Genomic DNA, 26,584 nt, shown 5'->3' with positions numbered 1-26,584 from the left:
ATCAGAAGAGGAGGCGCCCCAGGAGCCACCACCACAGCTGCCACGCCACTGGCCGGGGCCTTAAACACCCGCCTTTTGGTGCCTTTCCAGGGCCAGGGGTTGCCACCAACGGCGGCGGGACACTGGAGCCCAGCTTGCCGCCTGCCAGCCTGAGGAAGGACTTGGCTGCAGGGGCCCATGGCCGGGTGGCAGGGCCCAGCGCCACCCGGGCCAGGAAGAGGAAGCCCAACTTCTGCCTGCAGGAGACAGAGGTGCTGGTGGCCAAGGTCAGCAAGCACCACCAGCTGCTGTTTGGCGCTGGGCTGCGGAGGGCCGAGCCTGCCCGCAGGTACCGCGTGTGGAGCCGCATCCTACAGGCCGTGAATGCGCTGGGCTACTGCCGCCGCGACGTCGTGGACCTCAAGCACAAGTGGCGGGACCTGCGTGCGGTCGTGCGGCGCAAGCTGGGTGACCTGCGCAGGGCAGCCCCTGGCCCTGGCCCTGCCAAGCCCCAGGCCCTGGCTCTCACGCCTGTGGAGCAGGTCGTGGCCAAGACCTTCTCCTGCCAGGCCCTGCCCTCTGAGGGCCTCGGCCCCGAGCCGCCCAGAGGTGAGTTCCTCGCCCAGCTCTGCCAGCAGGAAGCTCGTAGCCACTGAAGGCCTCTTCCCCTCCCCCCATTCCTCCCTCCACGATCTCTGGATCCTTCCTGCCCTTCAGCCTCTGCTCTGTCACTCACACGCTTGCCCAGGTGGCCGTCATGCCCGCGACAGCATCTAAACCCCAGGCGTTCAGGGGGCCTGGCTTCCTCCTCGGTGGGGATCGTCCCCTCCCTCCCCCATCGCAGAGCGGAGCCGGGCACAGACAAGACGCGCTCTCTTCTCCAGGGCATCTAGTTCCAGCCTTTGGGCCGTGACCTGCAGTGAGAAAGACAGCTTCTCCTGGCAGCATCACACGTGCAGCTGAAACGCAGGGTCTCCGGGGCAGTGCTTGCCCTGCTCCATCCCGGACGCGCTGGCTCTTCCCGCTCTGTTTCTGGTTCAGCCTCCAGAAGAAGCGTGGGCCCGGGCTGGGCCGGCCCTGCAGGGTCAGGATGGGCGGGTGGGGACCCGAGGCCTGGTCGCCCCTGGCTACCTCCAGCCTCCCAGGCAGAGCCCTTCCCGGGCTCTCCAGGGGAGCCTTGCTCCGCGGGGCCTGCCTTCTCCACGAAGGCTCCAGTCGGGCACAGCGGGTCGGGGGGGGGCAACCGAGTCAGCGCAGGCCTGCTGTCTGAGGCCCAGAGAGCGCTGGGGTGGTACGTCACGTGGACAGGGCAGCACACGGGCCGCAGAACTTCTGTGTGAGGCCACCGTGTCGGCAGCCGTGGAGCCGGAGGAGGGTGAGGGCTCCCTGTCCCCGCTGCACGGGTGTCACATCTCCGTGCTGCCCTGGGGCTGGGCTGGCCTAGAGCCGCGGCTGCCGTGGGTGGTCCCTGCTCCCCTCCGGTGCCGGCCTAGATCTGCTCTCACTCCGAGCCTGTGTGAGGTCTGCGGGCTGCCCTCCTTCGGCTCCGGCTTCCTTCCCTGTCCTAACATGTTCGAGGACCGGCCGTGGGTGTTGGGTGTGTCAGTGGCTCATCCTGCTGCTGCTCAGCAGGGGACGCTCCACAGTTTGCTTCCCGTCCACGTGGTGGGTGGGCTCCTCCTTGTGGCTTTTGGTAGAGTAAGGGCGTGCGAACGTCTGTGTGGACACACGTCCTGTCTTTCTTGGGGGGTTTGGATAAATACCTGAGAGTCGAATTGCGAGTCCTGTGTGAGCATAAGTTTAACTTTGTGAGAAACTGCCGAACTGTCAGCTACAGCGGTTGTGCACTTTCAGGCCCCAGGACAGCTGTGAGAAGTCCTCTGCTCGGTGTCCTTGCTGGCGGTCATGCTGGTTTCGGCCACTCAGAGCTGGCGGGTGAGGGGCCTCGCTGCGGTTTCAGTCTGCTCTCTGCACCAGGGGCTTGTCCCGTGCGCTCTGTCCGTTCGTCCATCTTCTTTGGTGCAACGTCTGCTCACATTCGCGTCCACCTCCTGCCGGGCTGCTGGCCTGTCGTGGCATCTGCTCACTCTTGATTCTGGAGAAGAGGGACCTGCCAGAACACCGGTATGGTGAACCTGTGGTCCGCGTTGAATTAACTTTTGAGCGTGGCGGATTTGGGGTCGAGGTTGCGTAGCTATCCAGTTGTCGCACTGTTGGCTGGACACCAGATGACCCGGGCACTTCTGTTGCCATGTTTCTGTCAGTCTGTGTCTCTGCCTGTGCGGCGCACACTGTCTGATTACAGAGAGCGTAAGGTCAGTCTTGAATTGAGTAGGGAATCATTTCCTCCTCTTTTCTGAAAGGGTTTCCGTAGAGTTGGTGTGATTCTTCCCTGAAGCGTGTGGCCACCATCCGAGACGGCATCTTTTCTCTGTGGGAAGATTGTCACGCACAGGCTCTTTAATGGTCTGTGCTACCCGCTCTGCGGCTCTTCTTGAGTGAGCTTCGCGGTTTTGTGTCTTCCGAGGGCCCTGCCTGTTTTATCCAAGTTGTCAGAGTTGCTGGCGCGCGTCGTGCCTGGAGCTCCCTTCGTGCGGTCTGAGTGCCTGTAGGGCCGGTAGTGAGAGCTCCTCCTTCCTTCCCGATGATGTTCCTTTGTTTCTTCTCCGTTTTGTTCTCAACCAGGCTGGCTGCACGTCTGTCAATTTTATGGATTGTTCCAAAGAGCCAGACTTTGATTTCATCAATTTTCTCTATTTACTCACATCGATTTAATTGATTTCTGAGGACCTCCATTATTTCCTTCCTACTTTGGGGTTAATTTGTTTCTGTCAGATCATTGACTTGGGACTTTTTCCTTTTCTGATGTAAGTATTTATTGCTGTAAATTATCCTCAGTGCATTGCTTTACTTACACATATTTGTGTATATTATGTTTTCATTCAGTTAAAAATGTTTTCGGATTTCCTTTGTGATTTTTTTCTTCTGCTCATGGTCGTTTGGAAGTGTGTTGTTTTTCAAATAATCGTCTGTTTCCAGGTCTCTTGGTGTTACTGATTCCTAGTCCTGCTGTGGTCAGAGGATATACTGTGTGTGATCTTAGCTGTTATAACACATCGGGACTTGCTTTGTGGTCCGAGCTATCCGCGTCCTCTGCGAATTCCTCGTGCGTCCGATGAGGAAGTGCGTTCGGCTGCTGTGGGTGGCGCGTCCTGGAGTGTCGTTCTGGTTGGGTTGCTGGAGAGCATCGGTGAGTAGCTGATCTTCTGTCTGCTCGTTCTGGGGACTCCTGAGAGCGGGGTGTTGGTGAGTCTCAGTTCTGCCAGCTCCGGCTTCTTGTATTTTCAACCAGTGAGACGAGAAGCGTATTTAGGGTCATTCGTCGTCTTCATCAGCTGTCCCTGGTGTCGTCGTGACCGTGTCCTTTTGGTCCCTGGTTGGACCCATTGTCCTGAATTCTACTCTGTCTGATGTCAGTGTGGCCACTCGAGCTGTCTCACGATTACCGCTACGTTGATACATTTTCCAGTCCTTTACTTTGTGAGCTGTATCTGATTTTACACGTGACTGGGTTTCTTGTGTTTGGTGTGACGTTGAGTTTGCTTTGCTTCTGACTCCTCTGACATCTCTGCTGTGGGTTGAGTGGTGGCAGCCGTTCACCCTGAACTCCTGGTGACGTCCTGAAGCTGTTCTGAACCCACACCCCAGCGTGGCGGCCACTGGCCACGCGTGGGCCGTGGTGCGTGACCCGGCTTTACATCGGTTCTCTCCCGTGTGAAGACCTGTATGGTTGGGGTAGATCTGCCACTTTGATATTTGCTTCCTTTGCTTCCTGTGTTCTTTTCCCCTCCTCCTCCTCTTTGGAGTCCCGAGTGCAGTGGGGTGTTCTGTCACCTCCCCTGTTGTCTTACCGGTGTTCCTGTTTTAGAGGCGTTTTGCTCGGAGTGTGCAACAAGCGTCTTTAGTGTTCGCGGCCCCCCCCACGGAGCAGCCTCGCCTCCACCTGGCGTGTGAGCTCCTCACAGGACTCCCGTCTGCGTGTGCCCTGTCCCCGCGCGCTCACACACATCGTCCCTGATGCAGGTGTTCCTGATTCTGCTTTCGTGGTCCCTGTCTCTTAACCCCAGTAGATTAGGGATGAGACCAGGTGTCTTCGTGTGCCTGTGCGCTTGCCCAGCGCAGCCTTCAGCTGCTCCAGCAGGTCCCAGCATCCTTCTGCCGAGCTGCTTGTGACATTTCCTGTCCTGCGTCTCTGGCTGGAAGAGCTTCTCTCAGCTTCTTTTGTCTGAGACTCAATCTTTACTTTGCCTCTAGTTTTGCAATATATGTCCACTGGGTATAGAATTCAGGTTGACCGATTTTTCCTCTCTTGCGGTGCTTAGCGATGTCGTCATGTGGCTTTTGGTGTCCGGTTTCTGAGGCTGCTGCTGCCCTGGGGTGTGCCCAGCAGCGGGGGCCTTGGCCCGAGGAGCCGCCCTGTTGGCCTTTCTCTTTGTCCCCCACTGAGCGTTGCGGCTCCTGTTCCATCTCTGAGGCTCTGCCGGACCCTGAGGGGGCAGAGCTGGGAGGGAGTGACTCTGCCCAAGCGCGGTGACCGTGGGCTCCTGCAGGCCTCACAGTGAAGGTGTGACCGCCCCCTCCTGTCTCCTTGCAGCCACCCAGATGGACCCAAGTGACCTCCAGGAGCTATGCCAGGAGATGTCGGCCAACATCTTCCGAATCAACTCCAATGGTGAGTCAGTGCCCTGGCCTCACCCTGCCCCGACCTGGGCCACTGAGCGCACTGCAGGAGGTCGGGGTGAAGCAGGGTGCTGGCCTTGCCCACTGGGGTGCCCTGCGGCCCAGGCCTGGGTGACGCAGAACAGTGCGGGGGGGGGGGGGGGTGTGAGCCCAGTGCTGTGGTCTCAGGCTGGGCTGTGTCCTCAGCAGGTGCCCCCTCAGCCGCGCTCCTCCCTCCGCCATCACACGCCTGTGACCGAGACGGGCCCCCCGGGGAGGAGCGTGTCAGAGCCTCCCTCCGACTGGCAGGGCCCGCCCACTCACAGCTCGCCGAGGCAGGGGGTCGGGGCGAGAGCCACACGCCACGAGGACAGGGCTTGTTCTCAACTCCCACGGGAGACGGGGACATGGGCACGGGGCAGGCAGGGCTCCCTGTACCTTGTGGGCGGGGGTTAGTGTTTGCCCTGAACCCTGAGCTCTCCCAGGTCAGAGAGCGCGGACCGGGAGAGGAGAGAAGCCCCTTCCGAGACCCAGGGCGAGGCCCCCTGCAGGCAGCTCCCAAGAGCCCCTGCACCCCACGTGGGCCCGGGCCCCTGTCCCAGGACAGCTGGGGAGAGGGCTGCCCTGGGGCCATGCCGGGGGTGTGAGTGGCGCTGCGGGGGCGGCCCGGGCTGTGAGGCCTCGGCATCCTGGCGCCGGCAGGTGCACGGTCCCTTGGTCCCAGGGTCGCTCCCTGGCTTTGGCACCCATGTCCCAGGGCAGAGGCAGGGTGTGGGGCACACCCTGGAGTGTGGGGACCCCCGGCGGAGCCTCTGCTGCCCCTGACTCCTGCCCCCTTCTCTCGGCAGTGACCTCCTTGGAGCAGAGCCTCCGGTCCCTGGGGACGCCGAGTGACGTGCAGGAACTACGGGACAGCCTGTGAGTGTGTGTGTAGTGCACGTGGGTGTGCACGGGTGTGCCCTGCACCCGCTCTCACACCGGCCCATCCACTTACCAGCCCGACAGCTGGCTGGGCCCACGTGTGGGTGGCACCCCCACAGGGGCACACAGGTGTGCCTGTGGTGCCCATATAGACACACCTGCACATAGGTGTGCACTCAGGTGGTGGGCGTGCACCTCTTGCACACTTTTTTGCCTCACTGACTCTGCCCACACGTGTCTGCCACACCCCAGAGCTCTGGCCGCACGTCCAGGGCTGGGTCCGTCATCTCTGGGTTGAGCGTTTTCTGCCCTGATGAGTCTTGTCACTTTGGAATCAGCTGTGGTGGCAGCAGGGTTGGGCTTCCCGCGGCGGGGCTCAGCCCTGCCCTCAGCTCCCGGCATCCCGCCAGTCCCCGGGACGGAGGCGGGCCAGTGAGGTTGTTCCTGTTTTACCGGGGAAGACTGAGGCCCTGAGGGGGAGGGGTTGGATGTGTGGCCAGAGCTGCACCTCTCTCAACAGACAGTCAGGCCAGCAGCACCCACCCACCCACTTGTCCTCCCACCCACCTGTCTAGCCTTCTCTCCATCCACCCAAGCAGGCTGGGACCACCCCTGCCAAGGCTCGGGGTCCAGAGTGAGGCAACAGAGGGCCCCTGGCAGGTTTTATGTGGGGTTCTGTTTTAAATTATTCTTTACATTTCTTTTTAAAAGTAACATGTATTGTTTTCCAATTGAGAAAGTAGCATATGCTCATTGTGGGAACTTGGACGCGCAGAATGGCGGAGGAAGCGCTGTGAACGTGTCGGTGTTTCCTGCCAGCCTCGGCTCAGGCCCGTCGGCGTTGTGCAGACTCGCATTTCAGTGAATAACGTTCTGGATCCCGCTTTTCACACTTAGGATTGGGGGTGTGTGTGCCCCCATCACATGCTGAAAACATGCCCTTCAGAGGCACGGACGGTGCTGCTGGGTCTGCGTGGTTGTTGAGCTGAGACTCGGGGCTGCTCTCGGGCTGGTCCGTCTTTAGCATGAGGAGCAGCTCGCAGGAACGTGTGGTCTGTCTCTGTGCGGCTGCCTGTTTCCGGGTTGGGCCCCTGGACTGGGGTCCCCGGGGTCAGACAGGTGGCCTTTTCAGGGCCCTGGCCCTCGAGCGCGTTTCCCGGGCTGCCTGGCCTGGTGGCTGGAGGATGCCGTCACTGGCGTGGGTCTGGAGAGGGGAGCTGGCCCTTCTCCAGGTCCCACCTGCCCCTGCAGCCTCAGCTTCCAGGTGCATGACTTAGTGCTTTCCTGCCCGCCCCCCCCCCCCCCCCCACAACCAGAAGCCCAGCCTCCTGCCCCTCCTCCAGGTGGTGTGGCCCCTGACCAGGCTGCCTAGCCTGCCTGTGCTGGCCTTCCAGAGCCTTCCATGACCCCCAGCGTGGGGGAACTTGCACCTCCTGGACCATTAGCATTTTTAAATGACTTAAGACCAGCATAGGTTGTCAAGTCTGTATTTTCTCCACATTGACAATTGCCAGCTTTTGTATTTTGCCCAGTAAGGACATTAAAAAAAAGGTTCACTGCTATCCATTATTGCCATCGTATTAAAAAAAAGACATTTCAGTACTCCTGGAGGAGGCGGGACCGGGTACCGGGGGAAAGGCCAGTCTTTCAACGTGAATAGACGTGGCTTCACGAGAGCCTCACGGGCTCGAGCTTGCCTTTCTCGTCTCCTACGAGACAGGTGTGGGCTTTGCTGATCCTGTCCTGCCCCCCAGCGCAGGCTCCGAGGCTGGCCCAGGACGCTGTTCGGGCCCCTCGCCAAGAGTAGCCGCGTGAGTGGGCGGGCCTGCCAGGAGCCCCGGGCAGGGAGTCTGCCCCGTGGCCTCACCTCTGCTGGACCGCGTCCGGCCGTGCGCCAGGTCCCCGTCTGCTCCTCCTCAGTGCGGCCTGGCCAGGCCTCCTCCTTGCTGTTCCCCTCACCTTCCAGGTCAGGGGTCAGCTCCTGCACCTGAGCCTCCAGCCCTCCCTCCACGGCCGCCTCTGCCCGTCATCCCCCTGGCTGCCCGTTGTATGCGATGTGACCCCTCCTCTCCTGGTAGCCTCTCCTCCCGCAGACTTGCCAGGCTGGGGGCGCTGGGGCTCGAGGGCCGTCTGTGTGTCTGGCCTCCGAGCCCCCCCAACCCCGGGCACAGAGGTGGCGTGGGTGGGAGCCCCGGCTGGTGGTCCTTAGTCCTTAAATACGGTTATCTCCTTGCTCCAGCGCCATTTGTTGGAAGGGCTGTCCTTTGACTACCTTGGCACCTCTTTCAGTAATTACTTGACCTCTGGTGTGGGTGCGTTTGGGGTCACTCTGTTTCGCTGGCCTCTGTCCTGAGAACAGGGCTGCTCAGTCTCAGTCGCCGAGGCTTCGTGGGGTCGTGACGTCCGCTGTGTGTGTCCTCCAGCCCTGCTCATCTGTTTTGAAGTTGTTCTGGATGCTTCTGGTTGTTTGTATTTCAACATAGATTGGAGGGTGAGCTTGTCAATTTCTGCTTTTTTTAAAGCTGCTCTGCTTTTCTTTGGGATCACGCTGTGGGGTTACACAGGTTTTCTTTGCAGGTCCACTTAGGGAGAACTGATGTCCTAGGGATCCGGACTCTTCCTGGTCATGAACATGGTCAGCTTTGTTCTCATTTACGTGTTTTGTTTTTTTTTCCAGCAATTCCTGTAGGTTTTAGTGCACTGGTCTTGCCTGTATTTTGTTAAATTTATGGTAACGATTTCGTATTTTTTATACTCTTATAAAAGGTACTGTTTAAATTTCACTTCCTGTTCCTGGTACTGGTGCCTGGAAACACAGCTGATTCTTTTTATTGTTTGTGCCCCCTGCCCTTGTCAGAGTCCACATTCCCTGGGACTTTTCTACGTAGATGACCCTGTCTTCTGTGGCAGAGACTCTTTCACCTCTTTACGTCTCCGTGATGCTTACCTCTTTTGTCCCGTTACAGTGTTGTAATCGTGTCCTTTTACAGTGAGAAGGTCGTAAACCTGTGACGTGCCGCGTGGTAGGCAGGCCTGGAAGTGTAGGCCCTGCCGGCTGCCCACTTGGGAGGAGCCCACCTCTGCTGGAGGTGCCGGGGCACTGCTTCGCCTTCACAGGCTCTTTGTCAAGTTGATCGCGTTCCCTTCTCTTTCCTAGTTTTCTTACAGGTTTTATCGTGAATTCTTGTTGAATTTTGTTGGATGCTTTTTCTGCATAGTTTATTGACATGCTTTTCTCCCTTTTAAATTTGTTCTGTTAATATGAGGATTACATGAATTGATTTTTGGATGTCAGACCAACCTTGCGTTCCTTGGACGATATGTTATCCTTTTCGTATATGGTTGGATTCAAGTGTCTAATATTTTGCTGAGGATTTTTGCTGCTCTGTTACGTGACTTTTGCTGCTCTTTGCTTTTAGAGTCTTTGTTTAGGTTTTGGCATCAGGGTCACGCTGGCCGCGTAAAATGTAAATGCCCTTCTTGTTTGTTTTCTGGAAGACTCTGGATAGTATTGATATTAACTTCTTTGAATATTTGATGGTGACGTCGTCTGTATTTGTGGGAGTGTTTTTAAGAACAAATTTAATTCCTTCAATAGGTATAGAGCTATTTAGGTTTTCTGTTTATTCCTGAGTCAGTTTTGATAATTCTGGTCTTTCAAGGAATTTTTCTTTTTCATCTCAGCTGTCAAATTAATTGACATTCGGGATTCATAGGGTTTGCTTATCTGAGTAGGAGGTGTGACGAGGAGGAGGGTGGGCTCTGTAAAGCCCGTGGCCCTGCGAGTGAGTCCCGAGGGGGCAGACCACACGTGTCCTTGCTGTTTCCCGTGGCCTCCTGGTGATGGGGGCTCAGGCCCCCTCAGGCTGGCGCAGGGTCTCCTTCCCATGCCACTCCCGAGCCCCTCCCGCAGGGCGACCGCCCCCTCCCGCATGCCGCCACCCTGTGCGACCCAAGGGCCAGCGTCGGGACCTGGAGCCGGCCCGTGCCTGCTGAGGTGTCCACCTTGGCAGACGGTGCCCAGCTCCATGGGTGGCCTCTCAGGACTCCCCGCGTTCAGCCCAGGGTGGCCCGGTGCCCACGCCCACCCCTGCCACGCAGGGGTCCCGCAGGGGGCAAAGAGGGGCATCCGTGCTGCAGCTCGAAGGTCAGGAGGTTCTCTGGGGTCTGCGCCCCGGAGCCAGGCCCGGCCCTTTTCTCGCTTGGACCTGTGAGCCCGCAGGAGGCCTGAGGGCAGTGTCTGCTCCGAGTCACTCATTCACAGGGGCAGTGGTCGGCCCCAGGCGACGAGGGGCTGGTCTTTTCAGCGCCTTCGAGGTCACACTCAGAATCATAAACCGAGGGACTGGGAGAGACCCTGGGCCTGGCCTCCCCGTGTTCCTGGGCCTGGAGCTGGGAGTCTCAGGGCGGCCCCCGGAGGCCTGCAAGGGGGCCGAGCCTTCCTCAGCGATGGTCCCGGGGCCATCTCTGCGGCCACTCTTCTTCCCGGGCGCTGACCTGAGCTCACCGTGTCACGTCATTCCCCCCCTCCCCCCACCTCGCCCACCCCCCTCCCCCCGCTCCGTCTCGTGTCTGGCCCTCCCCGGGCCTGTCCTTGTGTGCTTCCTCCCACCTGTTCCCTCTTTCCTGTGCTCGGTTCTTCCCTTCCTGTCCGTTTTCTGCTCCCTCCACGAGCCCCCGCCCGCTCTGCTGCCCTTCTGTGTCGCTCCCCCTTTCTTCTGCCCCCCCATCTTCTCTCCCCTCCGCCCCCCACGCCCGCCCCAGGCACGCGGTGCAGCAGGAGACCAACCGCACGATCGCGGCCAGCACCAGCGCCCTGAAGCAGACGGCCGAGCTCCTGCGGGGCTGCTCCCGGGTACGTTCCCTGGGCGCCAGAGGGGGGCGGGGCCTGGGGCGCGGGGTGGGGAGACGGACGCGGGCCACGCGGCTGCCCGTTCCGCCGTTCCGCGGGCAGCGCCGCAGGCCAGGCGGTGGTGCGGGTGCCCTGGCCTCCCGACCTCCTGGGCCAGAGTGCCCCGCCCCCCTCCCCCCCGCTCCACGGGCCCCTCCCCCGCCTGCCGCTTCCCGCCGCCGCCCTCGCCGCGGGCCCCGCACACCCTCCCGCCCCGCCCCGCCGGGCAGGTTACCCACACCCGGCCCGCTGCCCCCGGGGCTGGGGCGGCGTGCTCAAGCCCTCGGGTGTCGCGGAGCAGGGGCCTGTTCAGCGAAGCCGTTTGCTGGCCGTGCGTCTGCACGTGGCCCAGGGCTGCCTTCCAGCCCCAGAGGCGCAGCTGAGCAGGGGCCCCGAGACCCGCCTCCACATCCTAAATGCTGAAGGCTGGCCTCTCGCAGGGAGGCCCTGCCCGTGAGCGGCAGACTCGGTGGCGAACACGGGGCGCCCGCTGCGCGGGAGGGGCCGGAGGCGGAGGAGTGCGGTGTGCGCTGTTCATCCGAGGGGCCCGGAGGTCCCTGTGGAGACAGAAAGTGGACGTGGTGGCCCGGGCTGGGGACTGGCCCCCGCAGGACACACGGAGCTTTGAGGGGAGATGGAAATGTTCTGAAACCAGGTGCTGGCGATGGCTGTGCAACTGAAACTTACACTTAAAAGGTTTAACTGTGCACTTAAGGTGCGTAGATTTTACCTAATAAAACTTAACACTTTAGTGATAAAAGTGGACCCAGCTCAGAGAGCTGAGTTACACTTTGATTAAAAAAAAAAGAATACACCTTAAAAAAGTCCTAGAAGCAGGGGTCAGTGTCCCCAGACTGGGTGGGTGGAGTGTGCCCGGGGTCTCATGTGGAGGAAGCACTCAGAGCTTTGCCCGCAGCGTTGGGCACTGCCTTGTACGTGATGCAGCAGTCACAGCCTGGTCGTCGGGACCAGAGGCAGGCGCCTGGTTCTGGCCTTTTATCCAGGGCTCACGTGGCGTGGGCAGTATCTGCAGCGGTTCTTAGGCCTTGGTGTTTGTGGGCTTGTTCATGTGTGGGTTTGTGACCCATGTCTGCAGCTCTGTGTATGTCACGAGGGCTGGGAAAGCAGAGTTGAGCCCCTTGGGAGTTCAGAGGGCTCACTTTTAGCCTCATACATCCTTCTCTCCATCCACCCACCCACCTACCAGCCCCCGTCTCTCCATCCATCCCTCCATCCACTTACCCATCCATCCACTGACTTACCCACCCATCTTCTCACCCATCCACCTATCTGAGAACCAGTAAACATTTATTGAACACCTACTCTGCCAGATGCCGGGAGGATACAGACGTCCTGTGGGAGGACGTCTGTCCAGGTGGGCAGTGTGGTCACTACTCTCTCAGAGAAGAAAGGCTGAGCCCGTCATCTGGAGCTGGTGGTGGATCACATGGGCTGCAGAGCTGGAAGTGTTTTGCTCAGAAGTGCTAAATAGCCCCTTAGGCGTTTAGGTTTGTCCTGGGGCATGCGTATGGTGCCAATTGTACGAGCCTCACCTGGACAGTGGAACCAGCTCCACAGAGCGGCAGAACTGTGAGGCCCAGACACCGTCAAGTGCCCTCGAAGGACAGGTGTTGGAGAGCCAGTTTCCCAAAACATGGCTGGCCTGCTGGTGCCCCTGTGGCTCCTCCTCACCTGTGGACTTGCATGGGGTGCATGGTGGCAGCAAGAGCTGGGTTTTGGGACTTGAGATGCAGGGTCAGGGGAGTGTCCAGGGCCCTCCTGGGAGCTGACAGGAGGTGCCGGGGGCAGGAGAGGGCTGGAAGCCTGTGTCTGCATCCTGGTCCAAGGACACTGGGGCTGGCGTGGCTCTGTTGGTGCCATGCTGTGTGGTGAGAGAGGAGGGGTTGTGGCTGCTGATAGCCTGGTGGTGCCAGGGTCCTGGGCTTGCTCTCCCGTTCCCTCATTTGTCAGTGTGTCTTGAGTGCCAGCTATGTGCCAGGCGTCATTCTGGACACTGGGGTGCTGAGGCAAACAAGAGGTGAGGTCCCATTGCAGCAGGAGGACAGAGGCCATGTGTGGGCATTGAGGTGCTGGGGGCAGGATGGATGGTTTGCTTACTGTAGTTCTGCTGCTGGGGATGAGATGCAACCTCACATGCGGTTGGGTGCTTCAGGGCGTGGCTCCACCACCCATGTGACCTTGAACAGGTCACTTAGGACTCGGGCCCTAGATCTCCTGAGCTGTCAGATGGGGATCGTAACACCTCTCACCTGAGTAGCTGGTTTTGGGGCTGGGCAGGCACATCACCTTAGAGCAGCTGGCTCCGTGGTCCGTGTTGAGGCGTGTGGTTTGGGCGGAGATGGTGTTTGCTGTGATGCTGGCTGAGCCCATGGAGCCCTTGCTGGCGTTTGAGGGAACGGAGGTGATGGCACTGGGGTGACGAAGTAGATGGGGATGGCAGGATGGCGGTGGTGATGGCCATGAGGCTGGAGATGGATGGGGGGCTGTGGTGCAGGTGCTGCCAGGAGGGGCAGGAGGGCACAGGAGTGTAGGGAGCTGAAGCACCAGGGCTGGAGGGGCTGTGGGAGCAGGATGAGGCCTTGGTTGCCTGTTGAAGTCCCACTCTCTCTTTGCAGCAGGAGTGCCTTCAGCTGGACCGCCTGAAAACTCAGCTCTCAGACACCATCCAGCGCTATGGAGTGGTGCAAAAGGTGAGGCGCCTGCAGGCCCCCTGCGCGCCCGCTCTGGGTCGCCTGGTCCAGTCCCAGCCCCGAAACAGAGGAAGGGCCGCCTTGCAGACACTTGGTAGTCAGTCACCAGGACCCGGCTGGTGTGACCGCAGCACGTGTGCAGTGGGGGGTGCTTACCTCTGGAGTACTGCCCAAGAGCGTCCTCATGACAGCCCCCTGCGAGGTAGGAGAACAGGTGTCACCCGTCCTTCCACATGCCTGGGTGTGTGGAAGGAAGCCATCTAGCGGCTCATTCCCCGAGCCCAGCCAAGCTCCCAGTTTCCAGAGTCCTGGGGCAGCTCTGTTGTCTTGGAGAGAAGGTGCACCTTGCTGTTGGTCATTGCCCAGTACTTTGTGTTTATCTGACCACATCTTCTCTCTTCCCCACCTTTTCTGTTCTTCCCATCTCCCTCCTCTTGTACTTTATCCAACAGAAGATTGCAGAAAAGTCCAGAGCACTGCTTCCCACGGCACAGAGGGGTGGCCAGCAGCAGGTGGGTGCTGAGTATTTCCTGTGGTCAGCAGACATCAGGGAACAGCATAGAGTCCAGTGCCCTTGGGGCTCCAGGGAAGGGCAGGGAGGACCAGGTTCCTACAGTACAGCACAGAGAACCATATTCAGTCTCCTGTGATAAACCATAGTGGAAAAGAATATAAAAAAAGAATGTATATATGTGTATAACTGAGTCGCTTTGCTGTACAGCAGAAATTAAAACAATATTGTAAATCAACTATACTTCAATAAAAATATGGATAAAATAAAAACATAAAATAAAATTATGAATTAAATATCCTTAAAAAAAGAAATTGGCATTTTGCCCTCAGGTCTCTGGCAAGGGCTTGATACAGGGAGACGATTGCTCAGTTCTACCTGCTGTGCAGGACCACCATGTGCCAGACCAACCTTCCTGTGAGTAGGCACTGATAGAAAATCCAGGAAAGAGTGTAACTGGAGTGCTAGATGAACAGAGGGGAGAGAGAATGGACAGAAACAATATTTGAAGAGGTAATGGTTGAGAAGTTTCTGAAACTGTCCAAATACTTCAAGCCACAGATTGAAGAAGTTCTGTGATGAATAGGATAAAGTTATACAGTAGTTCTTAAAACTTCTGTTAGTCACATCATAATAAAAATTTGAAAACCAAAGACAAAGTCTTAAAAGCAGGTTAAAGCCAGATGCCCAAGAAAAAGTCACATTTTTAAAAAAAGAGTAATAAGACTTACAGCTGACTTCTTAAAAGAAACAATGGAAGCCAGAAGACAATGGAAAGATATGTTTGAAGCATTCAAAGAAAATAACTACAAACCTGGAATTCTACATCTGGTGAAAATATCTTTTAGGAGTAAAGGTGAGAAATGAAAACATTTTTAGGGAAACAAAAACTGAGAGAATTCATCAACAGAGATCTCTAAAAGTAGAAAAAAGAAGACAAACAGAGATGGAAGCATCGTAATGGAGGAAGGAACTATGGACACTGGAGACAATAAAATGTGGATACTGAATAAGGCATGTTGACTGTTGAATAATGTTGATAATGATCTGTGAGGTTTAAGGTGTGGGGCGAGTGAAAACACTTGTGCAGCAACAGCACAGAGGACATAAAGGAGGGAAATGGTGTTAAAGCGTGTCCTTGCATCATCAGAGAAGTGACAGAAATACTGACTTAAGGTAGAATGTAATAATCCAAGGATGCATATTGCATTGTAGCTCATACTGAAAGGACCATATAAGACTAGAAACCATAAGATAAACTGAGAGGAACATATGAAATAATAAAACAGTTAATTTAAAAGCAAAAAGAAAAAGAGAGAAATCAACAAGAAAAGATAGGAAAAAGGAAATAAATTGTAAGATGGTTGATTTAATATCACTTACATTAAGCTAAAATGGACTAACCCCTCCAATTAAAAGGCACAGATGGTCAGACTTGGCTAAAAGAAAAAAGCTGTATAGTGCTTACAAGAGTCACACCTTAAATATAAATCCAGGAAAATGTTGAAAGTAAAAAGATGGAAGAGAGATGTATTGTGCAACCATAAGCTAAAGAAAGTTGGCAAAGCTATATTAACACCAAGATAAGTAGACCCCACACGAAGAATTAATAGTGGAGCGACAGAGGTGTATTTTGTAAGGATGAAAAGTTAATTCAAATGGAAGACATAATTCTTAATTTATATGTACCTAATAATATACCTGAAAGATAGAAATATAAAGCAAAACTGATAGCAGTAAAAGCAAAAATAGTAAATCCACAATCATAGTTGGAAATTAGGACATACTGCTCTAATTGACTAATAAAATGAACTGAAAAAAATTCAGTAAGGATATAAAAGTTCCAACCAATACTGTTGGTTGACACACTGACCTAATTGGTATTTATGACACTGCAACCAGCCATAGGAGAATACACGCAAAATGCATGTGCTGAACGGTAAAGCAAGTCTCAGCAGATTCTGAAGGATTGACCTGATACTGAATGTGTTCTCTAACGAGAGTGCAATTGGGCTGGAATCTGGTAACAAAAGAAATCACCAGGGGTTGAGAATTTGAAGAATCCAATTTGAAATAAACCATCGATCAAAGAAGAAACCACAGTAGAAATTAGAAGCAATCTTGAACTGAACCAAAATGAAAATGCAACAAATCAAAACTTGTGGGATGCAGCTAAAGCAGTGTTTAGAGGGAAGTTTATAGCTTAAAAAATACATATTAGAAAAGAAGAAAGTGTGAAAATCAGTGATCTAATTCTCAGTCTCAAGTAGCTAGAAAAAACAACAAAAAATTAAATCCGAAGAAAATATATAGGAAAAAGCAGAAACCGTGAAATATAAAATAGATGCACAATAGACAAATTCAACAAAGCCAAAGGTTGGTTCTTTAGGATGATTAATAAAATTGTTAAATCCTACAAGATTAATCAGGATACAGAGAGAAAATACAAATTACTAGTATCAGTAATGAAAATGGCTATATAATTATAGCTTCTGAAAACTAAAAAAAAAAGTAGTAAAATACTATGAGCAACTTTATGCCAATAAATTTTACAACTTGTATGAAATGTAAATTTTTAAAGAAAAGTATAACTTCCCAAAATATGTAAAAAATCTGGAAAGTCCAGTATTTATTAAAGGAATGAAATCCATAATTAACAAACATCCTAGCAATAAAACTTCAGACTAGATGGCTTTACTGATAAATTCTCCCAAGTATTTGAGGAATAAATAATATCAGTTTATACAAACTCTTACGTAGAATATAAAAAGAGAGAGTGTATCCCGCCTTGCTTTATGAGGCTAGTAAACAGCAAATAACATGCTGTCTTAAGAGCATAGAAGCAAAAATCCTAACCAAAATATTAATAAGCTAAGTGTCGTGATATATATAAAGATAATATATCATTATAAAGTGGGATTTATTCTAGGGATGCAAGGTTGGTTTACATTCAGAAATAATCAGAGTAACTTACCACATTAATACAGTAAGAATGAAAATCTACTTGATCATCTCAGTAGACACAGAAGAGCATTTGGCAAAATTCAACACCCACTTAGGGGGACTCAAAACTTTCCGCAAACTAGGAATAGATAGGAATGCCTTTAATCTGATAAGGAGTATCTTCGAAAGTCCAGCAGTCAGCAGCACACTTACTGGTGAGGTATTACAACCTTCTCTCCTGGAGTGAGGACGAGACATGGTGTCCAGCACTATTGCTTCTGTTCTCCATTGTGTTGAGGGCATATCCAGTGCAAGAAGACGTGAGAAGGAAATAAAGGGTGTAAAAGTGGGAAGGAAAAAACCCCTTCACAGATAACGTGATTGGGTAACTGGAAAATTTGAGTGAATCTGATGAAACTTAGAATTAATAAGTGAATACAGCAGAATTTCTGTTATCATGTCAACATGCAAGAAAACTGTGTGTGCCAGCAAAAGACAATCTGGAAATGATATTTAAAAAGCAATAGCATTTATAATAGCATCACAACTAGGAAGAAGTCTAGTTATTTAAGCCTCTATATAGAAAACTGTAAAACATTACTGAGAGAAATTACAGAAGATTAAATAATGCAGGGGTACACCATATTTGTAGATTGGAAAATTTGATGTAAAAAGATGTCACGTCTCACCCGATGGTTTTGTAGGTTCAATATAATCCAAATAAAAATCCTAGCAGGTTTCAAATATGTGTGTGTACATGACATGTATGTACATTGTCAAGTTGATTATAAAATCTGTATGTAAATATAAAGAGCCCCAAATAATGAAGACAGTTTTGAAGAACAGAGCTGGAGGGCTTACACTCCCAGGTATCAGACCACAATATAAAGCTATAGAAGTTGAAAGAGTGTGGTATTTGTGGAAGGTTAAGCAAACAGACCCGTGGGAGCAGAGTGGCATGTAGAAGCAGACCCACATGTACACGATTGCCTAGGTTGTGGGAGGGGCACTGCCACGCAGTGGGAAGCGCAGGATTTGCACAGGACTTGATGCTGATTGGCTGGTGGTTGAGCTGGGAAAGGTCCTGTTGAGTGCACGTCAAGTACAGCTCCGAGCACCCCGCCCACTGCATCTTGGTGTTGGGGTTGCCGAGGAGCAGTGTGCAGGGCAGGACGTCCACACGAGGTGATCGGCCGGCTCAGGCTGTGAGGACCCTCTTGGAGAGGAGGTGCTCCGGGCCCGGGGCCGTCACTGCGTGGCTGGGAGGGGCCGAGACCACGGGCACGAGGCTGCCATCCCCAGCAGATCCTTCCCCTCGGTTCTCCCAGGCTTAGGACACGTCCCTGGATCACAGACCTAAATATCAGTGGTAAGGCAGTGAAGCTTCTAGAAGCTACTGTAGGAGGCTGTCTTCCTTCCACACAGATGAAAATGTACTTACTATAAAGAAAAAGTGATACGCTTGACTTTGTTAAAGTCTGTACACCCCTAAGAGAGTGAAGAGGTGACCCAGAGAGTGAGAGAAGGCATTTGCACGACAGTGTCTGAAAAGGACTTTTATCCGTAACGTGGAAAGGTCTCTTACAGGTCAATAGGAAAAAGGCAGGCAACTCAATTCAAAACATAAAAGGGCACACGCCTCGGGTGGACACATTGAGAAGGGGACATGGAACTGGCTGGTTATCACATGGGTGTGTGCTCAGTGTGTGTCAGCAGAAGCAGGTGTAGTGAACCCTCGATGCTCTGTCCCTGCACACCTCGCACCCGCACCCGCCAACACAAGTGAAAAGAATGCTGCGTGCCGGCAAGGCTGCGGGGCAGCCCGAGAGCTCACGCACCGGACGCGAGTGTGAGGGGGGCCCCTGCTCTGGTCGCTGAATACATCTGTGGCTGAAACGTCTTCCCGCCGGTGGCCCTGTGGCTCCACCCCACGTGTGTACCCAGTGGAAAGTCACGTAGCAGAACGCTGAGCACACATGATGCACCGCAGCAGACACTGGGGGGAGAGCCCGCCTGCGGTGGGATGGACGGAGCGTTTGTGCCGAGTCCGTCAGTGGGAGACTTGCAGCAGAGGGGATGCGCTGTGGGCAGCAAGGCCCCGGTGACATCTTGAGCACACGGTGAGTCCAAAGAGGACAGAGGTCAAAACTGGGCCGAACTGACAGGCAGTTAGTAGCCCCTGCCCTTCGTAAGGGGCAGCTAATGAGTAGGGGGCTGGAATGTCTGTATCTCAACCCAGAAGCCTTTGCTTTGTTATAGTTCACAGACCTACACTTGCGGTTTGTGCACACAATGGCTGATGTCCTATTTCAGTAGAGTTTTTAAAGAGAAAGAGGTTGGTCAACAGTGCATCTGAGAAGTTGTGAAAGATAAGATGATTTCCAGGCATTCCGCAGGCTGTAGTTGGTGAGGTGACGCACTGCAGGCTTCACTCCGGGGCTGTTTCCGCATTGATGCTGCAGACTTGGGGGCCGCTGTCTGCAGACTGGTGGTCCTGGTCCTGGTCCTGGTGGGAGCAGGGGTGCCTGCTGCCTGCTGGCTCTCCTCCGAGCCGAGTGCTGGGTGTGACTGTAGCAGGTTGGCCTCTCTGCAGGCGACCTTCTTGGCTGTGGTCAGCTGCAGCCTCAGCTGGGTCCTGGGTCAGCCTTCAACCCAGCTCAGGCCCAGCTAGTGGGCAGCCGCCAGGTGCATCTGAGCCGGCTCCTTTCCCGAGGCAGGGCTGTGCCTGTCCAGCTCTGGGAACTCTCTTAAGTCAGCATCGCCATCACCAGCTTGGTGTGGGTTCACCAGAGCCCTGTGTTCCCGGCCGCAGCAGTAAAGACTGCCTCCCCTTCATGTCTGCTGGGAAATTCCCTAGTCGTCTGTGCCCGCCAGGCACCGGGCGGGTTGGTCCTGCCCCGGGGCCCCAGCTCCAGGCAAGAATTGCGATAGTCACGCCAGTTCTGTGTCCTGGGCTTTCCTGAGTCTCCAGAGATTTCCATCAGCTGACGCACAGCCCTTTGCTGTTGGGAGAAGTGGATGAGCAGCCTGGGGCTACAACGTAGAAACTGTGTTTCCCGAGTGTGTGACCAGCTCTCGTCCTGGCTGCTGCCCTCCCGCCGGGGTCACAGACTTCCCATGCAGAGCCCTGGGTCGGAGTTTGAGAGACAGTGGCTTGTTTCCCAGAGCCCCTGAGAACCCTGGGTCCTGCCTTGCTGTTCACTGGCCCTGGGTGGGGGCCACGCCAAGCCCCTGCCATGCGCCTTCCCGGCCTCCCGTCTCTTCTCACGGGAAACCGCTCGGCCTGGCCCCAGCAGTCACGTTGGACTGTGGGCTTCTAACGGACGTGTCAGAACGGAACCCAAGCCCTTGGCATGGGAGTGAAGAGAAAGCCGCCTTTGTTGGCTGTCCTGCAAGCTGGAAAACCATCACACGGCTGTCCCCTGTGCCGCGGCCCCAGCGCCCGCCCTGCCAGCAAGTCCTAATCCCGGCTTTGGAGCTAAAGACCCAAATTGAGGCTTTGTGAGGAGAATAAAGGGTGCTTTCTGATCCTTTCAGGAGGAGGGCTGTGGCGGGATCAGCTGTCTCTCCCTCCTTGGTCCCTTGTCCTGAGCCGCTCAGGGAGGGCAGCCCGTACCTGTGGAGGCCAGGCTGTGTGTCCACGCCTGCAGGGAGGCTGGCACCCTTTCCTTTGGTTTTTGGAGCTTCTACGGAAACCCAGACCTCGGGAGGCTACACGTGACACCCCGTGCACGTCCTCACCGTCCTGACTCCCTGTCCGCTGGTCCGCGGCGCTCCCTGCAGGCCGTGCCCTTGTGCTCCTGCCTGCCCCCTGCAGGCCAGGTTGTGCTTTACAGCGGAGCCGCAGCAGGCGTGCTCCTGTGTCTCTGGCCCTGGGCACCAGGGCTCTTCCTGTGGGGCTGTTGGATTTGCCAGGGAGGCTTTTAGAAGCTCCTGCCCAGGAAGTGCCCCAGGCCACTGAAGCTGGGTGGGCGGGGGCCAGGTGCCCGGTTTTGGAGCGGCCACTACTGGGAGGGGTGCGCCATCGGGGTCCCCCATTGGCATGTGCGTCCTGTGCCCAGTAACCTGCACGGCTCCCGCCCTGTGCTTTCAGGCGGCATCTGTTTTCACGTGTGCTTCCTGGTCGAGGCCTCACCTTCATCCCAGTCACCCCTTTCCGTGACTCTGGGGCATGGGTGGTTTCAGCCCATCTTATGGAAGTGAAGGCTGTGGTTGGAGAAGTTCAGGAACTCGCCAGGATCACACAGCTAGTAAGCGGCAGAGCTGAGCTTCCCGGTCCCCTCAGCCTGCAATCAGCGAGGGGGATCGGATGCCGCCCCTCCTGCTGGAAGCGAGAATGTGCCTGGCAGCACAGCTGCTGTGCAGTGAACACAGGCCACGGGCCACAGGCTGCAGGCGTGGTCACTGTTCCCCTTCTACGGAGGGGAATGCCGAGGCCCTGAGGGTGTGCATGATGGGCCAGTGGTGCCACCGCTGGGCCAAAGCCTGACTCGGCTTTGCAGCCTGGGCGGGGCCTGGGAGCCACGGAAAGGGAGGCGGTGGGGGCGTGGCCTGGCGCGGGGCCAGCCCCCAGCCCGCTCCTGCCCGCCTGGCGCTGCGCACTTCCTCCCGCCCACACCGGGAAGGGGAGGTGGTAATTGCTGCTTTGGACGAGTAGTGCTAGTCAACAGATTTTTTAGATCTTTTATTTTATATTCATCCATCCACGTTGTTATTTATTTAAAGGCCTCTGCTGACTCTGGGGACGAGGTGCTGCGTGTGTCTGCGTGGTCTGCAGGGAGAGTGCCGGCTCTGGGAGGAGGACAGGGTGTGTGTGGACATGTCACCCTGTAACCGAGGGGAGCGTGCCCACCCTGCGGGGCCGCTAGCCGAGGTGGTGGAAAGGGTGGCACCTGGCGTCTCCCCTTTGCTGGCCGCAGTCACGCACGCAGCTTTCTGGTGCCGCGCGCCCCGCCTGTGCTGGCGTTTGTCCAGATGCTCTGCGGTTCTTGTTTGTGCTGTTTGTTGCTTTTGGTGCCCAGGTGGGTAGGGTGTGCAGCGCCCACCCTCTCCACCCCCAGGCCTGGCCCGGGGTGGCCATCGCGGGCCGGAAAGTGCAGGGAAGACCGGGGACGCTAGATTGTGTTCTCCTCCTGCCGACCTCAGGGGCCTCCTGCAGGTGCTGGCAGGGCCTGCAGGGAGCAGGGTCTGCTGGGAGGACAGGCACAGGAGACACGTCCTTGCTGCGTCTGCAGGGCCGCCCCAGCCGAGTGGACCCCTGAACTGCTCCCATCCCCAAGTCATTTCCCTGGCGTCAGTGTGTCCAGGACTTTGCCGTGTGACCCTGAGCTGCACGGGGGGTGGGAAAGTGGTCTTCATTGCAGGCAGATGTCGGGCCCGTGACAAAGGGGAAGCAGAAGACAGGATGCTCTGCAGCCTCCTTCCAGGGAGACCGACCTCGAGTGTCTTGGCACGTGCAGAAGGTGGTTCTGTGGACGGTGGCCAGTCCTGCATTTCAGCCCCATCCCCATTGCCCAGACACACACAGGAAGGGCTCAGGAACAGTGGCAGCTGTCCTCCCGTCTGTCCGTGTGCCCAGCACTGACCTCTGCCTCCAGGACAGCACTGTCCCCGGGCCGGGAGGAGGATGTGTGGTCAGCAGTGTGCCGGCCCCGTCCTCTCTCTTGGCTTGCGGTTCTCGCCCTGGAGCCCCCTTTGCTGGGCGGGGGCCCGCAGCCCCGGCTCCACATTGTGGCTGTCCTGGCTTCCGTGGCCTCAGCCTCAGTGGCCTCACCTGTCACGTGGGCTCCTGGCTGCTCCCTGCAAGCTTGTCGGGCGCGTCAGAGACAGTGGCTCCAAGGAGCAGGCTGCCGTCCCGGGCGCTGTCTGTCCTCTGTGCCTTCTCCTCTTGCCCTCGTCATCTCGTACGTATACACACGTTCACACACAGTCACACACACAGTCACAGACACGACGTGAAGAAAAGCCACGACAGGCCTTGGGGAGGGAAGGGGGGAGCGTGTGTGCCGTTCCGTGTCTTCCTGGTGGGGGGGCTGTGGGGTGTGGGTCAGTAGTCTTTGTTGCTGCACATTTACAGGTAAATTGGAAGCATTGTACGTGTGGAGCCACAGCTCTGGGGCGGGGCGGGGGGGCATCTCCGCCTTCTGCTCTCTCACCTCTGGGGGGGCCGGGTAGACCAGCCCCCTGCGAGCACCCCACACCCTGCTTGGAACCCAGCACCTCAGGGACGGATGTCAGCTCACTTGTACCCAGATTGTCCCATCAGGGAGCAGATAGAGTTCATTGAAGCAAGAAGCCAGCATTTTATTGAATTTAAAAATTTGGTAAATTAATCAGTTAAGGAGAAAACAACTTGAAAACCCCCTTCAGGGCTTTCGTTCCCCATGGCCTGGTCCCAGCTGAGGTGGGTTTGTACCCTGCCAGGTGATGTCCGTGTCTTGGTTTCCACAGCCTCTATCTGGCAGCTGCACCTGATCTGTAACCAGCTCTGGGATGGGCTTTTGGGGGGCTCACAGCCCCCAGATGAAAAGCTGGAGTTTGTGTGCACATAGGGCACTTTCTGGGGATTCACAAAGAGGCCTGTGACCCCCAAGAGCTGGGAATGTGGCAGCTGTGCTTTGCAGGGTCTTGTGTGTGCCCTTGGCTCTGGGGGTCTGTGGGGTCCTGCCCAGTGCTCCCCACAGCTGGGCCTAGGACAGCCAGAGGTGGGCACACAGGCCGAAGGGCAGGGACCTGGTGTCTGCCCTCCATTTACAGCAGCCCCAGCACCCATGGCCCTGTGGGGATGTCCCCTGAGTGACAGGGTGGAGCCTCCCCCCCACGCCACTCCCCTTCAGAGCTTCAGAGCCCAGGCTGGGGGCTCCTGGGTGCCTGCCGGGAGCCTGGCCTGGGGGCAGGGGGCTGTGAGGGGGTAATCTTGTCTCTGTCTCAGCAGAGTCGCCAGGCGCCATTTGCTGAGCTGGCTGAGGACGAGAAGATCTTTAACGGGGGTGACGGCGTGTGGCAGGGCCAGGAGCAGGTGCTGCTGCCAGAGATCACTGAGGAGGACCTGGAGGCCATCCGGCTGCGCGAGGAGGCCATCCTGCAGATCGAGGTGCGGGCCAGTGTGCATGCGTGTGTGTGCACGTGTGTGCGTGTGCACACGGGTGTCCCTGACGCCTGACTGTGGCGCTCTCGGCACTCCACCAGTGGAGGCTGGGCTGGCCCTGAGCTGGTATCACTGCCCTGTGACAGCAGACAGGCCCGCCCCCAACCCGAGCCCAGAGGGGCTGGACCTGACGGCCTCTCCTTGGACACCTGGGCCACCTGGTGGAGAGGGCAGAGTCCAGGGGAACCAGCAGAGTCTGACGCTGTGTCTCATCCCTGCCTCCCTGCGTTTTCCTAGTGGGCTCAGCCCTCAGGCCCCAGAGCCCAGGGCCTGTGCCTGGGAGGTACCTGCTAGTCTCCATGGCTGCTTCCTTCTCTGCACACTTAGGTTTCCAGGAGACTGTTTCACTCTGTTGAGACCATTCAGAGCTCAGAGCAGTTCCCAGTGGATAGGTTTTGAGTGGTCCAGTGATCTGCCAGGAGAACTGAACCTGCAATTTGGTGGGGCTGCCAGTAGGTGGTGGTGGTGGTGTTGGGATCCAGCCGTGGGGTGTTGGGGGGCTGCTTGTTCTTTGTTCTTCTGAAGTTTGCACGTGTGTAATATGTGCTGCCAGACGTTTCTCCAGCCACGGATCGTGTGACCACTGCCAGAGGCATGTAGTTTCCTGAGATGGGCGTGTGGGAGCAGGTACCTGAGTGGGTGTGCGAGTATGTGAGTGGATGTGCAGGTGCAGGAGCAGATGTGCAAGCGAGTGTGCGAGCCAGTGAGTGTGAGTTTTCTAGGGGGCCTCCTGTCTCCTGATGTGGGAGGTGCATTTAGAATGTAGCCCTCGGGCTGCTTGGTTCTCTTAGAGGTGGGGTCCGAGCCCCTGCGTGTGTGTAGCCATGGGCAGTGGGATATGAGCCCCCGTGTGTGTGTTCCCTTCTCCCTCTGGGCCTCGGTTTTACCTGCAGGAGGAGAATTTGGGGGGCCTGCCTGCCCCAAAGCGCCCAGGAACTGGATTTCTGGAACAAAGTTTCCCTAAAAGCAGCTCCTTTTAGGAAAGCAAGGACTTGGGCAAGTTGGGAAACTGAGTAACTGGCTCAGGACCTGTCGCCGTGTCTGCGTGTCTGCAGCGAGCGGGTCCTACACTCTTGAAGGAGGTGGACCCCCCCGGGAGGTGGGGTTCGGCCCCCCCACCTGGCAGAGGAGTGCTTGTTTCTTCAGCCCCATCAGAGGACCTGCCTCAGCGGAGCCCCCGCCCTCCTCACACCACACATCGCTTCCCAGAGAGGAGGGTGGCCACGTGGGGGCCGTGTCTCGGAAGACAGGCCTCTCCCTCTTGCCGAGATGGTCCAGAAAGGACCAGACACACAGAGATGTTTTTATCCTGCTATTGGCACAGTGAGGCCTACTTCCCCTGAGAAGCTGAGAACAAATGAGGAGCCGTTGCCCCAACAGCCTGGGGTGTTGGCAGGCCTGAGGGGAGCGGGGAGAGGGACTTGCGTCTTCCCTCAGCTAGAGAACTGAAGGGCTCTTAGGAAGAGCCCTCGACAGCCCCTCGGGCACACCCGGAGGTCTGGACCACCTGTGCGCAGTGGGGTGAAGGGGCTGCTTGGGATTGACTTGGCCTTGGCCTGGTGCGCAGGGAGCAGAGGTGCCGGCTCCTCAGCAGGGCTGAGGGCCTGAGGATGTGGGTGGGGGGCGGGCCACCCCCCAGGAGATGCCGGGAGCTCCCGAGCAGGTGGGCCTCCGCTCTGCGGGCAAAGCCCCAGGAGGTTGTGGGGTTTGCTCAGGGGTTGGCTGGTGCTTGGACAACCTCTCGTGGCCGATGGGCTGAAGCGGGGTCCAGATGTACAGCTCTGTGCCCGCGCAGAGACCCCCGGGGTGTGGTTCAGGGGAGCGGAGGCCCAGGTACTGCCAGCCCGTCCTCATGTGAGTGGTGAGTACAGACAGGGGGTGGGCTTTCCTGTGGGCAGGGGGCCTAGATGGAGGGGCCCGGGCTGGTGAGAGAGGAGCGGGGCTCTGGACCGACTAGGACCTCAGTTAATGCGGGGCGGGCCTGAATTCACTGTTTCATCTGTGGCCCTCAGAGCCAGGCTGGGGCTCCGTCGGGGGCCGTGGGAAGGACCTGAGGCCGGCCTCGCCGTTCTGCCTGTTTCCTCGTGTGCGGCCTGGGGTGCTGTGTTATGAAGTAGGTGCCGGCCGGAGGGCGGTGGTGTGGGAGTGAGGAGGCAGCACCACTGGTCTTGGGCACTACACCTCCCTGCATCCCTCCCTCCCTCCCCCACTGCGGTCTTTGGAAATGGGAAAAACACCCGCAAACTGTCATTAGCCTTTAAAAAGCCCTCCCCCAGGTTTGCAGCTGTCCTGGTGACAGCGCATCTGAAACAGGAGGTGCTGAGGCTCCCAGCCAGGAGCGCGCGCCTGTGACAGCAGCGGAGGCAGGCCCCAGGGCAGGCGGCCCCCACCCGCTGCCCAGGGGTCTCGGGGGTGGTTTATCCAGCTCTGCAGGGCCTGCGGGGGGCCGGGCTGTAGTGAGTGGCCGGTGCTCGGGGGAGGGGCTGTGGGAACAGCCTCAGGAAGACACGTGTGGCCTTTCACCTTGGGCGGCGACGGCAGGCTGTTTCCACGTGGAAACTCCTCACCGCACACCCCACCCCGCCCCCGCCTGCCCCCCACATTCCGGGCGGCTTTGGCCTTGCACGGGCCTGTGCATTTACAGTGTCACCAGGGTGAGCCGTGGGCCCAGGGAGCCCCTCTGAGGCCCTGGTCTGCCCTCGGGGACTTACCTACTGGGTGGGGGGGGTGGACAGATGGGGAAACTGAGGCCCAGGAAGTGG

General features: G+C 56.7%; 1 protein-coding gene across 9 annotated transcripts in view; it reads left to right on the top strand.

Moving 5' to 3' along the window:
* The window catches only part of TSNARE1 (t-SNARE domain containing 1), a 123,129-nt gene that overhangs the window by 33,360 nt on the left and 63,185 nt on the right, over positions 1-26,584 (top strand). For 5 of the 9 annotated variants that reach the window (XM_057736187.1, XM_057736189.1, XM_057736185.1 and 2 more), the window contains 7 exons: positions 91-588; positions 4,634-4,711; positions 5,547-5,616; positions 10,384-10,474; positions 13,147-13,221; positions 13,674-13,733; positions 23,607-23,768. In XM_057736187.1, coding sequence (XP_057592170.1) covers positions 91-588; positions 4,634-4,711; positions 5,547-5,616; positions 10,384-10,474; positions 13,147-13,221; positions 13,674-13,733; positions 23,607-23,768 — 1,034 coding nt within the window. The remainder of the gene's footprint in view (positions 1-90; positions 589-4,633; positions 4,712-5,546; positions 5,617-10,383; positions 10,475-13,146; positions 13,222-13,673; positions 13,734-23,606; positions 23,769-26,584) is intronic. The other 4 variants (XM_057736191.1, XM_057736188.1, XM_057736186.1 and 1 more) reach the window with 1 other exon arrangement.

This window comes from Hippopotamus amphibius, chromosome 5 (genome assembly GCF_030028045.1).
Source record: "Hippopotamus amphibius kiboko isolate mHipAmp2 chromosome 5, mHipAmp2.hap2, whole genome shotgun sequence".
Taxonomy (NCBI): Eukaryota; Metazoa; Chordata; class Mammalia; order Artiodactyla; family Hippopotamidae; genus Hippopotamus; species Hippopotamus amphibius.
Note: the sequence above shows the minus strand (reverse complement) of the source record. Positions and strands in the feature narration are given on the sequence as shown.